At 54.4% G+C, this 19,587-nt stretch overlaps 2 protein-coding genes across 8 annotated transcripts; one reads left to right on the forward strand and one right to left on the reverse strand.

Moving 5' to 3' along the window:
* Window positions 1-40: 40 nt before the first annotated feature.
* On the reverse strand, window positions 41-6,348 carry Prickle4 (prickle planar cell polarity protein 4). 4 transcript variants are annotated; one of them, XM_050122759.1, is made up of 8 exons: window positions 6,202-6,348; window positions 5,600-5,782; window positions 3,931-4,078; window positions 2,800-2,907; window positions 2,044-2,181; window positions 1,552-1,755; window positions 772-976; window positions 41-366 (listed from the first exon to the last, which is right to left on the reverse strand). In XM_050122759.1, exons 3-8 carry the CDS (start codon window positions 4,015-4,017, stop codon window positions 44-46), a joined length of 1,065 nt encoding a protein of 354 aa, XP_049978716.1. In that variant the 5' UTR covers window positions 4,018-4,078; window positions 5,600-5,782; window positions 6,202-6,348; the 3' UTR covers window positions 41-43. The 4 variants fall into 4 exon arrangements, with proteins under 4 accessions (XP_049978716.1, XP_049978718.1, XP_049978719.1 ...); XM_050122761.1 differs by having other exon boundaries at window positions 5,600-5,635; window positions 6,202-6,341; XM_050122762.1 differs by lacking the exon at window positions 6,202-6,348 and having other exon boundaries at window positions 3,931-4,074; window positions 5,600-6,194.
* Window positions 517-15,915, forward strand: Frs3 (fibroblast growth factor receptor substrate 3). Of its 4 annotated transcripts, none has more exons than XM_050122756.1 (7): window positions 517-613; window positions 8,462-8,605; window positions 10,193-10,281; window positions 11,058-11,244; window positions 13,267-13,428; window positions 14,180-14,331; window positions 14,566-15,915. In XM_050122756.1, the coding sequence occupies exons 3-7, from the start codon at window positions 10,216-10,218 to the stop codon at window positions 15,475-15,477; spliced, it is 1,479 nt and encodes a 492-aa protein (XP_049978713.1). In that variant the 5' UTR covers window positions 517-613; window positions 8,462-8,605; window positions 10,193-10,215; the 3' UTR covers window positions 15,478-15,915. The 4 variants fall into 4 exon arrangements, with proteins under 4 accessions (XP_049978713.1, XP_049978715.1, XP_049978712.1 ...); XM_050122755.1 differs by lacking the exon at window positions 517-613 and adding an exon at window positions 6,794-6,927; XM_050122758.1 differs by lacking the exons at window positions 8,462-8,605; window positions 10,193-10,281 and having other exon boundaries at window positions 545-613.
* Window positions 15,916-19,587: the final 3,672 nt, after the last annotated feature.

A 19,587-nucleotide genomic window follows, 5' to 3' on the forward strand; every position in this document is an offset into this window, starting at 1 on the left:
ATAGGTTCCCCCATCTCACTACTCTGCTCTCCGGGCTGCCCCACTAACAAATGGTGCAGTGCTTCCTGGAGATGTCTCTGTCATCTGTCTGGAGGTTTGGGGAGGACTTCCAGGGACCTGGAAGGCGCTGGCCCAAGAAAAAGCCTTCGGGTTCCGACTCAGAGGAAGAAGAGCAGGTGGGGCAGGGGCTGTGCTCTTGGACGTTTCCGGGAGTCTTAGGGCGCTCTCGGCCCTGCCCTTTGGACGCCCCACTCTGGGTTTCCAGAGTGGAGCTGGCTACCGTAGAGGGAAGTGTAACTTGGGAGGTGATCTTGTCATCCGAGGAGGCACCGTTCCAGCCGACGCTTGGATCGGGTTCTGTTTCCCCTGTTAGAAATGCCCATCTCAGAGCCCCCAAATTTTTGAGCAAGAGGCGGGCCAGGGTTGCGTGCAGCCTCCCGCCCCGCCCCAGGCTGGTGCCGTGCGCGCCACCGCTGCCGCCAATCTACCCCAAGGGCCCCCGCCTCCGTCCACCAGTGGGCGACTGCGTCCCCAGCCCGGGAGCGAGTTTGGCGCCGCAGCCCAGCCGGGAGGGTTCAGGAGGCCTTCGGAGCGCGCAGGCCTGGGACGCGCGGTGAGAGCTTCGGGCCCCAATGCTCGCGTCTGGGGTTGCGGTGGGAAGACAGCATGGGGAATGGGACGAGGGGTTCTGGCCCGGGAGATTCCCCGCTTCTATGATCAGCCTAAGCCGCCGCCCCCTCCCCCTTAAGATCGCACCGTCCCCTCCTTTACCAAGGGACGCTAGCCCTTCCAGTGCCTCTACTGAGCTAGAATCTGCACTCCGGTAGCGGCTCACGAAGCAGCTGGGGCAGCAGGGGCTGCCCCCGGGCAGGGCATAACGTCCTGCACCCAGAGGCCCGGCGCAGTCTTGGCAGCAGAAGTGGTTCTCGTGCCAGCGCTGTCCTTCGGCCTCGGTACAGCTCTGAGAGAAGATCAGCTGGGAGAGGTTGAGGAAAACGATTGATTCGTTCATTCATCCATCCATCCATCCATCCATCCATCCATCTATCCGTCCAGTAACCACACCTTATACTCATTAACGCTCAAAAAAAAAAAAAAATGCCCACAGGCATTCCGATTTGGAGTACTTTGTAACTCTAGGATTCTGGGAGGGTGACTGGCTTTGGCCGGATCCTCATGTAGCAGGTGGCATAGCCAGAAGTTGGGCCCCAGAGCTTTCCTGACTCCCAAGGCTCAGTACTGTCTTTCATGTTGTTAGGGTCTTTCTAGCATGGTCAAGCTCAGCACTGAGCATCTGGCATAGTGATGATTCAGGAATCCAGAAACGTTCTGAGTCCAAGAGCATTTACAGACCCCTGTTTGCACTGGGGGAGCAGAGGTAAAGGTCCCACGTGCGCAGAGCTCTTGAGTGGCCCTGGCTAGTTCTCGTTCTCTCCACCCTGTTCTCCACTTCTACTACAAGACCCTCCAGCCTATGAAGGTGACAGCTGCTCCAGCATTGCTGGCTCTGGGGAGGAATTCTCCCAGCGTCTCTCTCCCCTTTTGCTCTACCTGGTCACAAGCAGGACATCGAGGTCGCAGCAGCTCTGCGTGATGGCGGCCACAGTAGAGATGCCCATCGTGGTAAAAGTAGATGAGGTTTATCAGGGCCTGCCCACAGGCCTGGCAAGTAAAACAGGGTCTGTGCCAGCAGCACTGCTCACCAGCCCTGGCCGCAAACACTCCGTACTCTCCTGGATTCAGCAGCTTCTTGCACTGCCAAAGCAGAGGCCCTGAGCTCTTAACCTGAACCTTCTTAGCTTCACTCATGGCTCTCCAACCACATCCCCAACCCCCCAATCTGGCTGTTCATATTATGCTGCAAGCCCATCTCCACCGCAGAGGTCAACTCTCCAAACCTGGCTTCCTCCTTTCCCTAACATTTACCAAATCACCAATCCTGAAAACATTTCTCTGCTAAACTCCCCCCAACCCTTTCTGCAGAGCAAAGGGCGGAGGAAGGGAAAGGCTCAGGGATAGAGAAGGAACAGACATACTCCCTACCTTCTCACAGGTGTATCCTTCAAGCTTGGGAGGTAACAAGCGGGCCACCCCCTGTCCCATAGATTTCTGCTTCCGCTGGGCACAGAAGAGCCGCAGTTGGGTCAGTTCCTCCTCCCCTAGGGCCAGACAGTAGCGCTCCTAAAGGAAAGGCCCACATGCATCCAAACCTTAGAACACTGCTGGAGTGACATGTTCTCTAAGGTTGATGCTGGCTGGGAGAGAGGCAGAGCCTTGGGAGGGAATGGTGCATGTGCTGCCGTGGAGACGGCCTGCACTCGGGGCTGCACCGTCACTCGGGGCTGCACCAGGTAGCACTTAGCACCATCATCACATAGTGTGGCCCTTGTTCCCATTGAGCTAGGTCCCAGAATCCCTTTCACATGTGTTCTCTCTGCTCCATAGACTGTCTTGCCTCTCGGTGAATTGTAAGTCTTTAGGCTGCACATGCTGGGGCCCTCAATAAATACTGAACAACCACATTTCTACATTCGTGCATCCCATTCTTGGTTGCAGATGCCGTTCATGTCCATTTTCCCATTTGCTCTTAAGCTAAGCCTTGTGATGCGCAGGACATGTATTCCTGCACCTGTCTGTCATTAGCTGTGGGAACTCAAGCTAAAGAGAATTGCTTCCTCCAGCTACGTATTTTAGTCATACGTCTTGAATTCTAGACCAAGACTCTTACTACACAGTAAGTAACAAGGTGTGGAGAGGAAGCGAAGGAGGAGCGAGAGGAATCCGAGGGGGGGGACCCACGTCACTGTCCTGTGGAGGAAACTGCTGCAGGAGGGTCCGAAACTGAGGCCAGCTTGAGGCTTGGTTGGTATCCAGGCAAGGTGGGCCCAAGCTCGATCCTGGAGGAGCCTGAGGAGGCACAGGAGAAGGGGGCTGGGTCTTCCCCTTCCCTCCCTACCCTTCCCCTTATCGCCTGCCCTCCAATCTATAGCAACTCCTAAGCATTCCTCTCCACTTGGAGGAAATCCCCTCCTGCCCATCACTAAGAATAGTAGATCTGTCCGGCATGGTGGCACAAGCCTTTAGTCCCAGCAGTCAGGAGGCAGAGGCAGGTGGATCTCTCTAACTTCAAGCCTCTTCTACAGAGTGAACAGTAGGTCCACTCCTGATCCGAGACCTGCCTGGAAGGAGCCCCCAAACACCACTCTATATACTGGAAGCCCCACATTCGCACACTCCTAGAGCCAGGCTCTGACAACCTAGGCGGACTCGGGAGAGGTGCTATTATGTTTGCAGGAATGAATTTCAACCCCTAAGTCCTGAAAAGAGAACAGGTCGACAAAGAGTTAGGCAAAGCTGAGGGGGTATGCAGCCCCACCCACTGGGAGGCTGAGATAGGAGGACAAAGTTCAAGAGTTACATGACAAGGTCTTACCTCAAAGTGGGGGACAGAGGACCTGGGATAGCAAAATGGCTCAGCACATAAAGGCACTCAACACCAAGCCTGGGTTTGATTCTCTGGATCCTCATGGTGGAAGACTGACTCCCACAGGTTGTCCTCTGACCTCCACATGTGTTGTGGTTCACAACACACACACACACACACACACACACACACACACACTGAGTAAATATTTAACAAACTTCGGGTTTGGTTTTGTTTGAGACAGGGTGTGTTTCTGCAGCCCCGAGTGGCCTAGAACTTGATACTCATCTATAGACCAGGCTGGCCTTGTACTCACAGAGATCTGCCTGTGTCTGCCTCCTGGGTTCTCCTGGGTGCTAAGACTAAAGGTGTGCCCACCACACCTGGCTAATAAAGGCTTGATTTTGTTTGGACGGAAAGAAAAATGCAACATCTCCTGGCTGGTAGGAGGGGAATGAGGCCAGAGGATGAGAGCATGGTGGTCTCAGAAAGAGTGGGACTCCTACCTGAACAGAGGTGTCCTCATCGCCCTCTACTGGCTGCTGGCCTACGCCACTGTCTGAGTTAACTGGTGGATCTGGCTCCCTGAACATAGAACTGTCCTGCTGGAGGGACCAGTCAATTCTGAGCTGACACTGGTGACCGACAGTCTGCCTGGAAAAGACAGAAGATCAGCTCATTCAGTGAGCCTTCCCAGCATGCCAGGCAATGCCAAGTGCTTTCCAAGCGCCATCTCAGTCTTGTCAACAGCCAGGAGACTGAGTTGGCATTGTCCCCAGCTTACAGGCGGCCAGGCTGGGACTCAGACAGCACTGGTGTGTGTGTGTGGTGTATCCAAGGTCAAACAGCTGTAAGTGGCAAAGTCAGACAGATCTTTAGCCCCTGAGCTTGTGAAGTTCAAAATCTTGGATATTACAAAGCTGGGTGGTATAGAAGAGAAAGCATGGAAGGAACCATTCTGCTCTCCCATGAGCCTCTGGGCAGGCTGGAGCTCTCCTACTCACCTTGCCAGTCTTCCCAAGGTCCCCCAGTGCAGCTCACCACACAAACCCATCTCCGCACTACACCCTACTCAGGCTGTTCCTCAGTCACCACACCCCACACACACCTGTCTCCTCACTACACCCTACCCAGGCTGTTCCTCAGTCACCCCACACACACCCGTCTCCTCACTACACCCTACCCAGGCTGTTCCTCAGTCACCCCACACACACACCCGTCTCCACACTACACCCTACTCCGGCTGTTCTTTTCCAGCATTGCCCTTGTGGAGCCTGGCTGAAGGCCTCCTTGCCAGGAATCCTCCTCATCTTCTCTGGCCTGTACCAGTTCTCCCTTCCTGAGTTCTCAAAGGAAGCATAGTCAGTGGCCCCAAATTAGTACCCAGTGTCTCCTCATCTAGTCTAAATGCCTCAAGGGTACAAGAAAACTCTGTGTCTACCCCACAGCCCCTCACAAACCAGACAAGCCCTCTTCCACCAAGCTATACTTCCTGTCCTTATAGCAGCATGAAACAGGGTCTCACAGAGCCAAGGCTGGCCTTGGACTCCTGATCCTCCTGCCTCAACCTCCAAAGTGCAGAGATCCAAACCATGCACCACCACACCCCACTTTATAGCAGCAATTTTAATGACTAGTCCCGGTGCACCTCTTTAGGCACAGTCGAAATGGGATCACGGTGTCTCTGGGCGGGACTAACTACTGATGCAGAGAAAAGATGGGCGCTGCTCTGGATGAGGTCGCAGGATAGTGAGCGGGAACCAAAGAGAATAGGGTTCATGCACCTGTATTCTGGGTGGAGGACTGGGTTGTGTGGGATGGTGACAGCCGGAGCAGACATTTACAAGTTTATTCAGTGTACGCGACTATTCTAGAACTTTATATAATAGGTCCATTCTTACCGTCCATTGAAGCAGTTTCTTCTACGCTTTTACAGTTGAAAAACCAACCAAGCCATTGACCAATGAGCAAACTACAAAGCTCCGGGAGTTTTAGGAAGTACCCTACCTCGGGGCAGCAGCTGAGCTCAGGAGAACCAACAGTGAATCTCTAGGCTTTGGGAAGTCCTGAGGTTCCGTGTATAATCACCAGAGCGCCACCCAACCCCATGGACACCCCCAGTTCCCCTTCAAATATCCAGTGCCACCCTTCCCTCCTTCCTGGCTCCACACCCACCTGTTTCCTTCCTGTCAGTCCCTCAGGGCAGGTTTCCTGTGGAAGGTGGCCAGGATGGACTCCACACTCAGGGGTAGGAACAGCCACACCCCTTAGCAGCACTGCTTCAGCTCCACAAAACAAGGGGGGAGGGGGTTTCTGGGGTACCCTCTTCCGGATTAGTTCTAGTTTGCATGGAACTCTCTGGCACAAAAATAACTCTCAGAAATCAGACTTCTACAGTCACCCTTCCTGTCCCCCACCTCCGAGCAACCTGATTCACCTCCAGCTACCATTGGACCCCATCTTACCAACACGCTGGTTTCCTCCCATAGTTCCCCTCCTCTCCTTTCAGATAAGATCGGGTCAAACACTGACTCCCGCCTCTCGCCCCAGATGCAAGCTAGCTCAGGAGTTCAACCTCCCCAAACAACACCCATTCTTGGAAGGATGAGCCCCAGAGGTCCTAGGCACTAGAGAGCAGTAAAGTGGAAAGGTATCCCTGAACCAGAGGGAAAAGGGAGGGAAATATACGTTCCCATCAAGTGGCTCTCGGCAGAGCCCCAAAGTTTTCCTAGGACTTTGCGGACCACCCGCAGGGCGGAAGCTCGACGTGTGCTTACCGAGTTCGCTTGGGGTCCCTGTCTAGATGCTGGTTTAGGAGTGGGGTCTCAGCCGCCCGGGCTGTTCTGGTGAGACCCGCCGTCGGGCCACGCCCCCAGTGGCCCCGAACTGGGTGTTGCAGACTGAGGGAAGCGCTCGCGGGTCTCAGGGCGGGAAGGGCGCAGGTATCTGCGGACTCGGCGACGCGACGCGCTACCGCGAAGCCCGAAAGGTCTAGAGTCTCTCGGCCCGCCCCCGGCTTCAGCCCCGCCCCCTCTGCGGGCCTCTCCAGCTCCTCCCCTCTGTCCCCAATGTCCCTCGCTACTTTCCCTCCTGGATTCCGAATCCTGTCCCGCTTCAGTCCTCCGATCCGCTCTGCTCTCTCTCGAGAGTCTCTTCTGCTAGAGAGACTGCTGACAGCTCTGCTCCCCGCCCCACGCCGCGCCGGGCCCCTCTCAAGACAGGCCACGCCCCTCAGGATTCCCAGCCACTGGCCCCGAGCGCCCTCTGGCGTCTGCGCATGCTCTCTGCCCCCGACTGCAAAGTCCTCCAAAGGGACCTTCTAGGCTGCCTGCCGGTTGCCCCCGCTCGGGTCGGCCGGCCCGCAGCGTCTCGTTGGTGCAACCCGCGACCTCCGACCCCGCGGGAGCGGGGCGGGACGGGGAGGCCTTAGCTGCGGGCGGGCGGCGGCTGCTGCAGCGGGACCCGGGAGCGGGGGCCCGGCGCCGCCCGGGCCGCGGGGCGATGTGAGTCGGGGCGCGGCGGGGCGGGGACCAGGCGGCTCTACCGAGGCCGTGTCGCGCCGCGCCGCAGTCTCCGCTCCTATCCTTAGAAAGCCCCAAGCGGGCGAGCTAGCGGCGGACCCGGGGCCTGGGGGCGGGGATGCAGGCTTGGAGCGCGACTGCGACCTCCGCATTCCGTCTGGGTATCTAGAAAACCTGTAACCAGTTCTGCCTCTCGCTCCCCAGACCCCACCCTCTCCCCTCCCCCTGGTTACACCTTCGGGTCTCTAGGATCCCGCAGAACCCCCTCACTCACCCACCCAACCTCTTGAAATACCCACAGACACATCTCGTTCTCCCTTCAGTGGCCCAAAGGCTTCCGCGGTCTCACCATCCAGAAATTCCTCAGCCTTTTCATTTCTGCACCATGCCCAAATCCAGAATCTCCCAAGCCCATCTTCTCCCAAGGCTTCGAATACATTTTCAGACCACATACCTCCATCTAGTGCCTGTCCCTACCTACCTCAGACCAGAACCTCCCCCACCCCACCCAATGTAATCCCTCTCAATGGATTATCTAATAATGTGTTTGAAATCTCAGAGAAAAAGAGGGGAGTTGGAAAGGTGCAACCCCTCCCCCATCTTGCATCCAGTAGCTCTTGGCTTCGCATCCCTTCCCAACACCCTGTTGTTGGTTTAAACCCCCGTGGTATTTTCAGTACCTGCCTTTAGCCTGCACACAATTCCTTTAACCTCCTTAGTCCTTCCAAAGAATTAACCAGACCAAGAGGTGTGGGGTTCTTTTACCTAGAGTTGTGCAGGGCTGGTGGGGGGTACACTGGGAAGTGCTGTTTTCCTGGACCGGAGGGAGGGATTTCAGGAGTTTTCTTCAGAGTCTTGGTTTGTTGATTCATCTAGCTAGGGCTCAGATAATCTGAAAATTTGCGTCTTGTTGTAACTGTCCCTTCTGACACTAGGAACAGAAAGCCTGACCAGCTTTCAAATGGGAAGTGCTTCGCTAATACCTGCTTCTAGAAGTTACTTCAGCTAGAACTCTCTGGTATTTCCTCAGAAAAGGGGAAGGGTCAGGAGTTGGAGATGGTGGAGGGAGAATGACAGACCCTCCCCTAGATTTAGCAACAAAACGTTCTAGAATGTTGGTTTTCAGAATCTTAAACTGGTGTTCTTGCTGAACTAGCATATTGTTATTGTTCTTCTGAGAAAGAAAACTTTTCGTAGGGTTGAAATTCTCTGCAAGGTCAGGTGGTGGTCTGAGCGGCAGGATTCCAAGGGGACACCAGTGATGGCTGCCAACTGGAGGTGTTGGCATCTCAGAGTTCATTGTCCTTGGTCATAGGGAGGTCCATCCAGGGCTGCAAAGTTGTGGTCTTTCGTCTGAGATCATGTTGTGCTCATTGGTCTTTCTAGCTGGACCCAGGATCCACTAGGACCTGGACCGGATAAATCCAGGTGGGAGACACTGATAAGTCCGTTTCATGAAGAGTTGGGGGCTGAGGGTAGGTTTCCATTAACGTATGGTCTCTGTCTCCTGTGCTAGGTGAGCCCCAGGTGTGACCCACAGGGATCCAGGTGACTTGTCTGCAGACGCTTTGCCATGACACCCCTCCAAGGACGGGGGGAGTGAAGTGGGAATCCTTTCCCATGCCCCTCCCAGGGTCAGCTCCCCAATGGCCTGGGTGAGGTAAGAACTGCGGCTAGGTGTCAGTTTTGTAGAGTTTCTTAACTCGGGAGGAATATAGGGAACAGGTCACTGGGTTGTCAAAGGTTCTACCACAGCAACAGAGGTTCCTGGATAATCCACTACCTTGTGGTTTTTCGCAGTAAAGTGAACCTCTTAAAACTGCTGGCTGGGCCGGGTGGTGGTGGCACATGCCTTTAATCCCAGCATTTGGGAGGTAGAGGCAGGTGGATCTCTATGAGTTTGAGGTCAGCTTGATGTACAAGAGCTAGTTCCAGGACAGTCTCTAAAGCTACAGAGAAACCCTGTCTCGAAAAGTCAAAAATAAAGATAAAAAGCACTGCTGGCTGGGCCTAGGAGTGTAGCTGGGCAGCAGAGCACTCGTGTAGCAAGCACAAAGCACTGCATTGGATTTCCAGCACAAAGAACAAAACCTCTGTTTGGGTTCTGTCCGTGTGTCTTGTTCCCTTAGGTCACAGAGGTCTATAGTAAGGCAGAAACCTGTCCGTTGTGACTGTCTTCCCATTATCAGTAGCCCGAAGGGAAAAGCCTGCTAAGGTCTCCTATCTCTGCTCCAACCTTTGGGAAGGCAACCCTGCCTTCTGTTAGTTGCTTTCGTGGAATGCTGGGAGTTCAGGTTGGAGCCTCATAGGAAATATCTACTGCCGAGCTATATGCTCAGCCCCAGCATTTTTCTTCTTCAATGAAGAAATTTCTAACCAAGGGTGTTTTTTTTTTTTTTTTAAATAATGCTAGTTTGAGCCCAGCCTGGTAGTATTTTTACTCCCAGCACTTGGAAGCCGAGACAAGAAGATCTCTGTGAGTTCCAGTATTCGGTCATTAAGTGTGGGTTTGCCTTTTTTGTTGTTTTGTTTCCATTTGGTTTTTGGTTTTTTCAAGACAGGGTTTCTCTGTGTAGCCCCAGCTGTCCTGGATCTCTCTCTGTGGACCAGGCTGGCTTGACTCACAGAGATCCGCCTGCCTCTGCCTCCCAAGTGCTGGGATTAAAGGTGTGCGCCACCGCCTAGATTGTTGGGTCTTATGATCACAGTGTACTAACAGTTTACTTGAAGAGAACACCACAAATACTCATTTCCAGTGGATATTAGGGTGGAGCAAGGGAGGAAAGAGAGAACATGGTTGGAATGAAATGGGTAAGGTGAAAAATGAGGGAAAGAGAAAGGAACAAGATAGTATCTGCGACACGCAAGGGACACTGTTTGCTGACTCCAGATGAGGATCACAGCTGTGACAGCCACTCCCATGCCCCTTATAGCCATGCTGATCTTCCAGTCAGTCACTCCACAGGCCAGACCCCTGTGTGCTTCCCAGGCCTCTGAGAAGCTTGCTATCCCCCGCCTGTAGGAGTCCTTCACTCATTCTAACTTGAATTAATGTTTATCCCAAGCATGTTTGACCACGGGTTGAGAGAGCATTCCCTCAGTTTGACCACAGGTTGAGAGAGCATTCCCTCAGGGTGCGTCCGTGTCCTGCAGCCTCATGGCTGGAGGACGTGCTCACAGTGCAGTGTCTGCTCAGAGCTCCTTGGCAGGGTGACTGGTGACCTGCTCATCCCTTGTCTGTCCCTAGGGTGGAAAGGCTGCTCTGACACCATGGGGAGCTGCTGTAGCTGCCTGGACAGAGACAGCGTACCACACAACCACCCTACCAAGTTCAAGGTACCCAGAGCCTCTCCCTGCTCGAGTTCCCAGGGCCTGTTGAGTTTAGGCCTCCAGTATCTCTCGGGAAGGAGAAATGACAGGCTATGGTGTGGACTCAGTAAGGTGCCTTGTGCTTGCTCTCTGACGTCTGAGGTGGTCTGGCAGGGGAACCTAACCCTTTTTTTTATTTCTGGTTGTTCTTTTCCTCCCACCCCCTTCCCACCAAGAATAATATGTTTTAAAGAGAGCGTACATAGCCCTGAAGAAACACTATATTGGTGTTTTATGAACCTTAGCTCCCTACATCCCATAGGAGGCGCCTTCTCCTCACACTGGGGTTTGTCAGGGCCAGTGTTTCTCCTTCCCAAGTAGAGAGGGAGCCCTCAGCAAGTTTGTACAGTTTGGGGATTGGAGGGTGGCTGTATCTGCTCAGCAAGTCTTTCAACTTTGAATTAACAGTTAACCCCTTCTTTGTTGACATCCTGGCCTTTGAAATTAAGCCCCAGGAATTTCTTGAGCATCAGACAGCTAACCACCTGGCCTTGGAGTCAACAGGTGACCTCTTTCCTGTCTGCAAATGTCAGAGCTGAGAGCCATAGAAGAGATTACCCCATAGAACTGTCATGCCCATGGCACTGCTCCGTGTGACCCAAGGGGGCAGTGTTCCTGTGGTACAGCTGAGAGCCACTCAGTCTCCTGGCCCTAACCCCACAGTCACTGTCTCCCAGTGGCTCAGGGTCCCTTGCATACACTTCTTGGGTTCCTTACTGACACTGTGTCCGTTCTCCCTGCAGGTGACTAATGTGGACGATGAAGGGGTGGAGCTGGGCTCAGGGGTGATGGAGCTGACCCAGAGTGAGCTGGTGCTGCACCTGCACCAGCGGGATGCTGTCCGCTGGCCCTACCTCTGCCTGCGGCGCTATGGCTATGACTCCAACCTCTTCTCCTTTGAGAGTGGCCGCCGCTGTCAGACGGGCCAGGGTGAGTACCAGCTCTGCCCTCCAGGACAGGGACATGAGCTTGTTACAGAATTGGAGCGTGGCCTTTCACATACTGACATCAGACATCAGACTTGGTGGTGTTGCTCAGAGCAGGGAAAGGTCCAAGCATCACTGCTGTTCTTCCTCGAGCCTTGTGAGAACATTTGGTGCGCAATCCATGAAGTAGCCAGTGCTCCTAGGCCAGAGGCCACGTAGCAGAGACAAACCACTCTTCCCACTGTTGCTATGGTTTCAGGGTTCTACTGCTGTTGGAGTAGGAAAAAAAAAACGCCTTCTGAGCTACCATGTCATACACCCTGGGTCTTATCCATAGTGGAAGAGAGGTCAGGAAGAAGACTGGCTGCTCTGGGCTGAGATCTGGGGAAGCAGGAGCTTGGGTCTCATATACAGGTTAGCCTTCAGGAGCCCAACATTTGTCTGCCGTCCCCTGTGGGCAGTGGAGAATACTGGTTCCCCGTGGGCATTTGCCCTCTGCAGCCAGAGGTCAGGGGCTGGCAGCTTGTTCCAAGAGGCTGAGGTTAGGTCGTGAGGTTTGGGCTTGTCCATTATGTCCAGGTGTGCTCAGCTCCAGAAGTCCTTGAGATTGTGCTGCAGGCAGACAGGTGGAGGAGAGCAGCGTCTCCTGAGACAGCCACAGGCCAGTGAGTCTCCTGGGTTGACTGCTATGCGGCCCTTTCCTCCATGTGTCTCATTCCTGTAGTTCATGGGCACGAGAGGGCACAGGAGAACATGGCATGTGAACAGAGATAAGGCAGAGAGCCGCTTGATCTGCACTTGGCACCTGAGGGAGGCTGTCCTAGATCCTAGTGCGGGGCTTCTCTTGATACCAGGCTTTCTCTGTCCCCTCCCTCCTCCATCTCTCACCACCCATCCCCCTTTGAGATGGTCTGTTACAAGTAGCCTTCACTGGTCTCTAAACTCATGGTGAGTCTCCTCTCACCTCCCAAGGTGGTTCACAGCAGGGTGTCGCCACCTCTTCCTGTCTTTTCCAGCTTTTACATTTCCTGTCACAAGAGCCCTTTTTTCTTCCCCATCTTTCTCATTCTGTTTCTACAAACTTCAGTTGCCCTATACTCGGGCAAATGGGCAGCACTATAACAGTAATACGATATGCATGGTCCATATTTCCACTTAATTTTATTTATTATTATTTGGGTGTGGTGCTGGGACTTAAACCAGAGTCTGTGCATGCTAAGTAAACATTTGACCACAGATTCCACTCCTCCCCCTGGTTTTTTTGAACAGGGTTTTAATGGGTAGCTCAGGCCAGCCTTGAACTTTGTGACTACTTATGAGGGTGTGGTGCCATATCTGGTAATATATCTACCTTTGCTGTGGATGTGTGCCCAAGGTGTCCCCAGAGCTGCCCCTGAATCCCATGATCCCGTGTTGCAGAGCCCCAGGCTGGCATCTTCAGAGCCATTGAATTCCAGGTGTTCAGCCCATTCCTGGCACTTTGGGGACAGGTCAGACTTGGAAGGGCTTAGAGGCTGACCATACGCAGGAGCCACAGGACTGCCTTGCTGTGTCTCTCTTCAGCTCTGCCCATCTTCTCCCTGTTTCACCAGAACCCAAGCTCTGTGAGGACCCTGTGTGCAGAGGCAGGAGGCCTAGCCTGTGAATGACCTGTGAATGATTAGAGGGCATTGGGTGGGGCTTGTTTTTCCTGGAGTGCAGGGAGATGGGGGCAACTCTCTGTGGTTTTCACTTCACCCCTGAAGGCAGCCATCCTCATGAAAACAAGCATACCTCGGGGAATATGGCTGCAGTGCTGGGCCTTGGAACGATAGCAGGTAGTATAGAGAGACAGGTGCCAGGGGTTCATCCCCTCCCACCCATCCCTCCAGCGTCTTTGGGGTTCTAGAATGCCCCGAGGATGAATGCTTAGGAAAGGAGAGGCACAGGGTGGGATTGAAGTTCAGGGACATTTCCTTTTGACTGGTTGAAGTTCCCTAGCCACTTAGGGTTGGCAAGAGCCTTGTTGCTTTTTTGCCTTCTCCAGGGATCTTCGCTTTCAAGTGCTCACGGGCTGAGGAAATCTTCAACCTGCTGCAGGACCTCATGCAGTGTAACAGCATCAGCGTGCTAGAGGAGCCAGTTATCATCACACGGAGCAGCCACCCCCCAGAGCTCGAGCTTCCTCGAGGGCCCTCACAACCCACTGGTAAGGAGACCCCCACCCCAGGAACAGTGAGTCTGGGAGGCCCAAGTCAAGCTAGCAGGTGGGGATAGCTGGGTTGAGCCAGCTTTCCTGGACATTCCCCCATCATCAGAACCATTCCTGAGGATGGCTCAGTGCTGGGCAGGGCCAAATGGGTGACTCAAGCTGGAGCTGCAGAATCCTAGGCATTGGGTCGACTAGTGGTTGGGAAGCAGACAGGAAGACGTTGGGTTGCCATAGAAACAGCAGTCTGGAGCTTTTTGCTTCTGTCTGTCTACTGGGCTAAGTTACACACAACATGTACCTCTCCTGTCTTACTGGTGCAGCCATCTCTGGCCATGACTGTGTAGGGTTCCCCACGGTTTGTGCTCGTTGGGTCTCTGACTACACAAGTGCTTATTGCTCTGCATTCCCTGGCCGGGTCTGGGGGAAATAGGAGGGATAGAAACGGTCCCTGCGTTTGTGGCGTTTGCGTGGTGCTCAGTGGCAAAGCCTGACTGCAGTCATGGATGGTCCCGGGGTGACAGGTATACCTTCCATGCTTAAAGTAACCCGCCGTGATGGAATGGGAGCTGGGGCAGCCTCAGGCCTCAGGGTGACTTCAGAAGGCAGGCCAGGGCTTTCCAGTTCAGTGTGGCTTAGTCACACAAGGAGCCCGGAGAGTGTCTTGCCTTGCACCCCACAAATGTGTGCATCTGATTGTAAATGATTGTCAGGTGATTCCCATACCCCTCCCCTTGGCTGCCACCTCTAGGCTACACTGTCTCCAGCCTCTCCAATGGCTGCCCTGGCTGCCCTGGAGAGGGCACACGGTTCTCCGCTCCCCGCCGACCCTCCACAAGCAGCCTCCGACATCCCACGCTTGGGGAAGAGTCCACCCACACCCTCATTGGCTCCGATGAGCAGGTGCGCATATGGTAGGCTGCACTCCAGGTGGGGATGGGGCCTAGGAAAGGGTGTGGGAAGGGGAAGAAACCCAGCAGGGCTCCTTTCTACCCCCAGAAGGGTGAGCCTGTTGGGAGCTTTAGAGGCGGCAGAAGAAACGTGGCTCTTTTCCTGTTCCTCTGGTTCTGTCCCACTGCCTTTCCCACCCTCCTAGTCCTTGAACCCACTTGTTCCCTTGACATCTTTCCCCTGCAGTCCCACACCTATGTCAACACACCAACTGGTGAAGAAGACCACCGCAGGAGTCGCCACTGCCTGCAGCCACTGCCTGAGGGCCGGGCACCCTTCCCACAGACCCGGGTTTCCAACCAGCGGGACCCACAGGTGTTCTTACAGCCAGGGCAGGTCAAGTTTGTGTTGGGCCCCACGCCGGCTCGGCGGCAGGCGATGAAGTGCCAAAGCCTGTGTCCCAACATGCATGACCCTCCCCATCACAACAATAACGAGGGCCCTTCTGAGTGCCCAGCCCAGCCCAAATGCACCTACGAGAATGTCAGCGGGAGCTTGCGGCAAGCAGCTGGCTGGAGACTGAGCCCAGAGGAGCCAGGGTGGAATGGCCTGGCCCACCGTAGGGCCGCACTACTGCACTACGAGAACCTGCCCCCGCTTCCCCCTGTGTGGGAGAGCCAAGCTCAGCAGCTGGGCCGGGAGGCCGGGGATGATGGGGACTCCAGGGATGGGCTTACACCATCCTCAAATGGCTTCCCCGATGGTGAGGAGGATGAAACCCCACTACAGAAACCTACCAGCACCCGGGGCTCCTCTACCCGTAGCCACAGCAACTTCCCTGTCCCGCTGACCCGACGCCGAGGCTCCCCAAGAGTCTTCAACTTTGATTTCCGCCGGCCTGGCCCTGAGCCCTCAAGGCAGCTCAACTACATCCAGGTGGAGCTCAAGGGCTGGGGCACAGACCATCCTAAGGGGCCCCAGAACCCCGCAGTGTCCGGAGCTCCTGGGCCCACCCCACACCCTGCTCGCAGCTCAGACTCCTATGCCGTGATTGACCTCAAGAAGACCGTGGCCATGTCCAACCTGCAGAGGGCTCTGCCCCGGGATGATGGCACCGTCAGGAAGACTCGGCACAACAGCACCGACCTGCCTCTGTAGACCTGGTCCTTCCCCGCCCGCCTCCTGCAGAGAAACCTCCACCTTACCCACCAGCCCTGGACTCAGCTGCTTTGCAGACACTGGGGCGGACCAGATGCTTCTCTGCATTGCTGGAGTCCCCACAGATATCAGCCACTGAGTGTCCAGTTCCCCAAGCTGGGGAGAGGAGAGGGTGAGCTGGAGAGGAGGGAGCCATGGTGTAAACTGTGAAGGGTTCCCAAGGTTGCATTTAGCACCCTTCCCTAATGTCCATTTGTCTAGTCTGTCAGCTGTCTGTCTGTATGTGTTTTCCCTTTTTCTTTTTTCTTCTTCTTTTTTTTGGTTGGAGTTTTGAAACATTTTGTACCTGTTGGTTTTATTTATCAGTTTATTTTTCTATTTATTGTTTTAAATGTAACTTAACATATTTATTATTAATATAATTATTTTTAAATTCTGGTTCAGTGAGTCTATCTTCTTGTGCAGTCTTTCCTGGCAGGGGTCTAGATAGGTAGAACAGGCAGGCCTGATAGAGATAGGGTCATTCTGGCAAAAGCAGGGTGGTTGTAAAGTCTGGTCATTTCTTTTTCTTCTCTAAGAAGCCTAAAACTTATAGTTGCCAGGAATGGACGAGCTCTTGCAGAACAAGACCCCGTTGCTGGGAGCCCAGATGTAGAAGGAAACCTGGAGGAAAGGTGCTCCAAGAGATGATATTCTCATCCCAGGCTGAAGTGGACCAGGGAGGGGAGGAGAGACATTTCACCAGACTCTCCTCTGCACCCCTCCAGGCAAGCCCCATGGGCAGCTGCCACCCCTTAACATGTTGGCCCAAAAGTAGACCACAGCTTCTTCTCCTCAGCTACCCCAGCACAGCTGAGCCCAGGCCAGAACGTTCACACAGGATTTTGCTAAAATCCCAGAAGTAGCTCAGGTAAAACCATATGACTTCTGCCCTGCCTTCCAGCTTGTTGTTGTAGGCTCTCTTGGAGGACCGCCCCAGGATGGAGCCCCCAGGGACCTGTACCTTAGCTCAGGCCCAGCGGTCTCCTGCCAGCCCCCATCGTTCAGGCCACCTGGTGCCCTCTTGTGGCAGGGACTCCATTCTTCCTCAGGCTGTGCCTCCTCCCTTTGATGAGCTCTGAAGCCTGAGTGAGCATGAGAGCCCGTTTGCCCAAGACATATAGACAGGCCTTTTCTCTGGGTGCTCCCTGTGTGGCTCCCCGTCCTGTGCAGTGATCATGTGGCCCTCTCACCAAGGCAACAGTCCGGGGTGGAGCTCCCCGGTTTTCCTCTGCCACCATCTTCCGCGCGGAGATTAGACTGAGACCGCCCTCCTGACAAGTGGATGTCACCTGCACTCTCTAAAATGCACAAAGAGGATTGGTCACAGCAGGATGCAGGAGGAGACTGCTGCCTTACCTTGGAGCTCTGGCTGCAGACCCTTCTCCCTCTTCCACCCCGCTGGTCTCTGCTCCGGGGGATAACCCTCTGCAGATCAGACTGGCTTCAGCACTGGCAGGGTGCTCCCTGCTCTTGCAGCCTCTCGTCAGGAGGGTTTGTGTCTAGACACAGAAAGGTCAGTCAGGGGCTGGGGGCGCAGGGTGGAGGCAGTACAAATGTGCCAGGTCAGGCCTTAGGACCCTAACCACACTTGAGCAGTTATGGAGCCATGCTGACAGACTGGTTTTTCCCTTCCCTTCCTCCCTCGTCTCTTGCCCTCTTTCTCTACTCTTCCTCTCTGCCTGTGGGAATGGAACCCAGGGCCTCATGCATACTAAGCCAACAGTTCATGGGCAACTGTACCCCCAGTTCTCCAGACTCCTCCACACTGACAGTGGGCACTGCTGGGGCGGGGGGGGGGGCAGAGGCTGCTGTAGTCAAGACACCCAATTCTGTCCCTGGCTCTGCCACTGAATGGTTAGGCAAGTGGGCCTTATTCTGCACACGGAAGACCCGGAGCTGATATGACAAGTAGCCAGGCAGATGAGGAACGTCATTTCACTTGGATGGTGGACAGATTTTAAGTGTGGTCCCTGCACCTTTAGACCTAGCACTTCGGAGGTTGATGCACAATGGACCTCTGAGGTTAAGGCAAGCCTGGTCTGCGAGCCAATTCCAGCCCAGCCAAGATACATAGTGAGACCGTGTCTCAACACCAAAGAGCCCAGCTGTTCTTGAGGACAACAATCAACAGTTGTCCCCACTCTTGAGGCCCCCAACTTAGGACTTGCTGCATTCCTTTAGAGACACTTAACCTCATTCTCTTGGTTCCAAAGGCTGCTCTGACTCCCTGGGTCCCCCAGAACAAGTCACCATTGCTTCAGTGGGAAAGTCCAAGACACAGGCCCCAGATATTGGATCCCAGCCCGGTGGGGCCCTCACCTTCCCCTCTGCCTCTGACCCACATTTACTATAGGAATTTTCCTCTCTCAGGGATAGGGTAGGGTGAGAGAGGACAGCTTTCCTACAGGAAGGGATGGATGGGCAAATGGGCACAGTGCCCAGGAGGGTAACAGCTGCCCTTATGTTGGGACCTGTCCCTCAAAAGTCAGGGCTGGGAGCTTAGAGGAATCAGCCATTTCATCCAGAAATCATAGCCAACACCAGTGGCTGAGCACCTGTTTCCTTCTTTAGATGCAGGCGATGCTGGCCCCCTGGGCTTCCCTCAGGGAAAGCAGAGGCTGCAGCATCCTGTCTGTGAGTGACATTTCAGGTCAGACCGGAGAGGCCCTTCCCAAACCCACCCCTGTGTAATAACAAGGCTTCACCAAGTCTGCGCAGAGCAGCTGAGACCATTTATCTCTGTCAGGCCTCACTGGGCAGGCTTTGTTATCTTGGTGTCCAGGAGAGGAAACAGGCCAGGAGCTGAAGAGACTCACCTCAGGCCATGAGTTAATTAATGGCTTCTACTGGGGCTGGATGCCAGTCGTGTGGCCTTCCCACCCCTTCCCACCCCTACTCTGGACCAGGCCTGACCTGAGGACCACTCCCCTGCCCAAATGACTCCATTCTCAGTAGAGCACACTCCAGTGTCCAACTTGGAATTCCAGGCCAGGACCTCGCCTTAACTACCCCGTGACCCTGCTCCTCCCACACCTGCCCAACACCCGCAGATCTACCCTGCTCCTGTACTCTTGTACATCCTCAGGGACAGCTCCTGTCCATAGGAGGGGCGGGGCAGGTGCGTAGGAGGTCAGGTTAACTGATCCTGAGTACTAGGTGCTCCGGCAAGTACCTTCAAGTGAAGTCCTACTCAGAGGTGAAGAGGTCAGGATAAATGCTGAGCCTCCATCTAAGCCATGGCCATCTGTGGCAGAGAGGAGCTGGCCAGGGCAAGCAGGGCGGAGCGTTAGTTACCTGTGCCTTCGCCGTGACAGACATGCCTGACCACAGCCCATCATGGAGGACAGACATGATACAGGAGTGTGAGGCAACATCACACGGTATCCATTCCCAGCCAGCGGAGGTTCGGCTCACTTCCTCCTTGTCCTGTCTGAGACCCCAGCCCGTAAAATGGTGCTGCCCCAACGCTCTTCCTACCTCAGTTAAACCAGCCTGAAAACCCCTCCCATACGTGCCCAAACGTTGGTCTCCTAGGGGATTTAAACTTGGTGAAGTAGACACTTAGAGTTAACCAGTACAGGGCTGGAGATGGCTTAGTAGTTAAGAGCATACCCTGCTCAGACAGAAAAGCCAAGTTCAGTTCCTAGCATCCGTGTTGGCCTGCTCCCACCTCCTGTGACTGCAGCTCCAGGGGGCCCAGCACCTCTCTCCTGCCTCTGTGGGCACACGTACACATAACATGGACAGAAATAAAAGCAATTTTTTTTTTTGAGACAGGGTTTCTCTGTGTAGCTTTGTAGCTTGTCCTGGAACTTGCTCTGTAGACCAGACTAGCCTTGAACTCACAGAGATGCACCTGACTCTGCCTCCCAACTGCTGGGATTAAAGGTGTGTACCACCACCAAAATAGGAGCAAATCTTAAAGACTGGATTGACTACCAGGCAGTGGCAGCACACAGCTTTAATCCTAGCACTCTGGAGGCAGAGGCAGGCAGATTTCTGAATTTGAGGCCAGTCTGAACAGTCAGGACTACACAGAGAAACCCTGGAGAGAGAGAGAGAGAGAGA

Source organism: Alexandromys fortis, unplaced genomic scaffold, assembly GCF_014885135.2.
Source record: "Alexandromys fortis isolate MF-2015 unplaced genomic scaffold, M_Fortis_MF-2015_v1.1 scaffold_212, whole genome shotgun sequence".
NCBI classification, from domain to species: Eukaryota; Metazoa; Chordata; class Mammalia; order Rodentia; family Cricetidae; genus Alexandromys; species Alexandromys fortis.

Coding starts and splice junctions, on each gene's coding strand:
- Frs3 (XM_050122756.1), top strand. CDS start 10,216: ATGGGGAGCTGCTGTAGCTGCCTGGACAGAGACAGCGTACCACACAAC. Junction 10,282..11,057: donor ACCACCCTACCAAGTTCAAG/GTACCCAGAGCC, acceptor TTCTCCCTGCAG/GTGACTAATGTGGACGATGA. Junction 13,429..14,179: donor AGGGCCCTCACAACCCACTG/GTAAGGAGACCC, acceptor TGCCACCTCTAG/GCTACACTGTCTCCAGCCTC.
- Prickle4 (XM_050122759.1), bottom strand. CDS start 4,017: ATGTTCAGGGAGCCAGATCCACCAGTTAACTCAGACAGTGGCGTAGGC. Junction 2,908..3,930: donor ATGAGGACACCTCTGTTCAG/GTAGGAGTCCCA, acceptor GTGCCTCCTCAG/GCTCCTCCAGGATCGAGCTT. Junction 367..771: donor GGAAGGGCTAGCGTCCCTTG/GTAAAGGAGGGG, acceptor CATTTCTAACAG/GGGAAACAGAACCCGATCCA.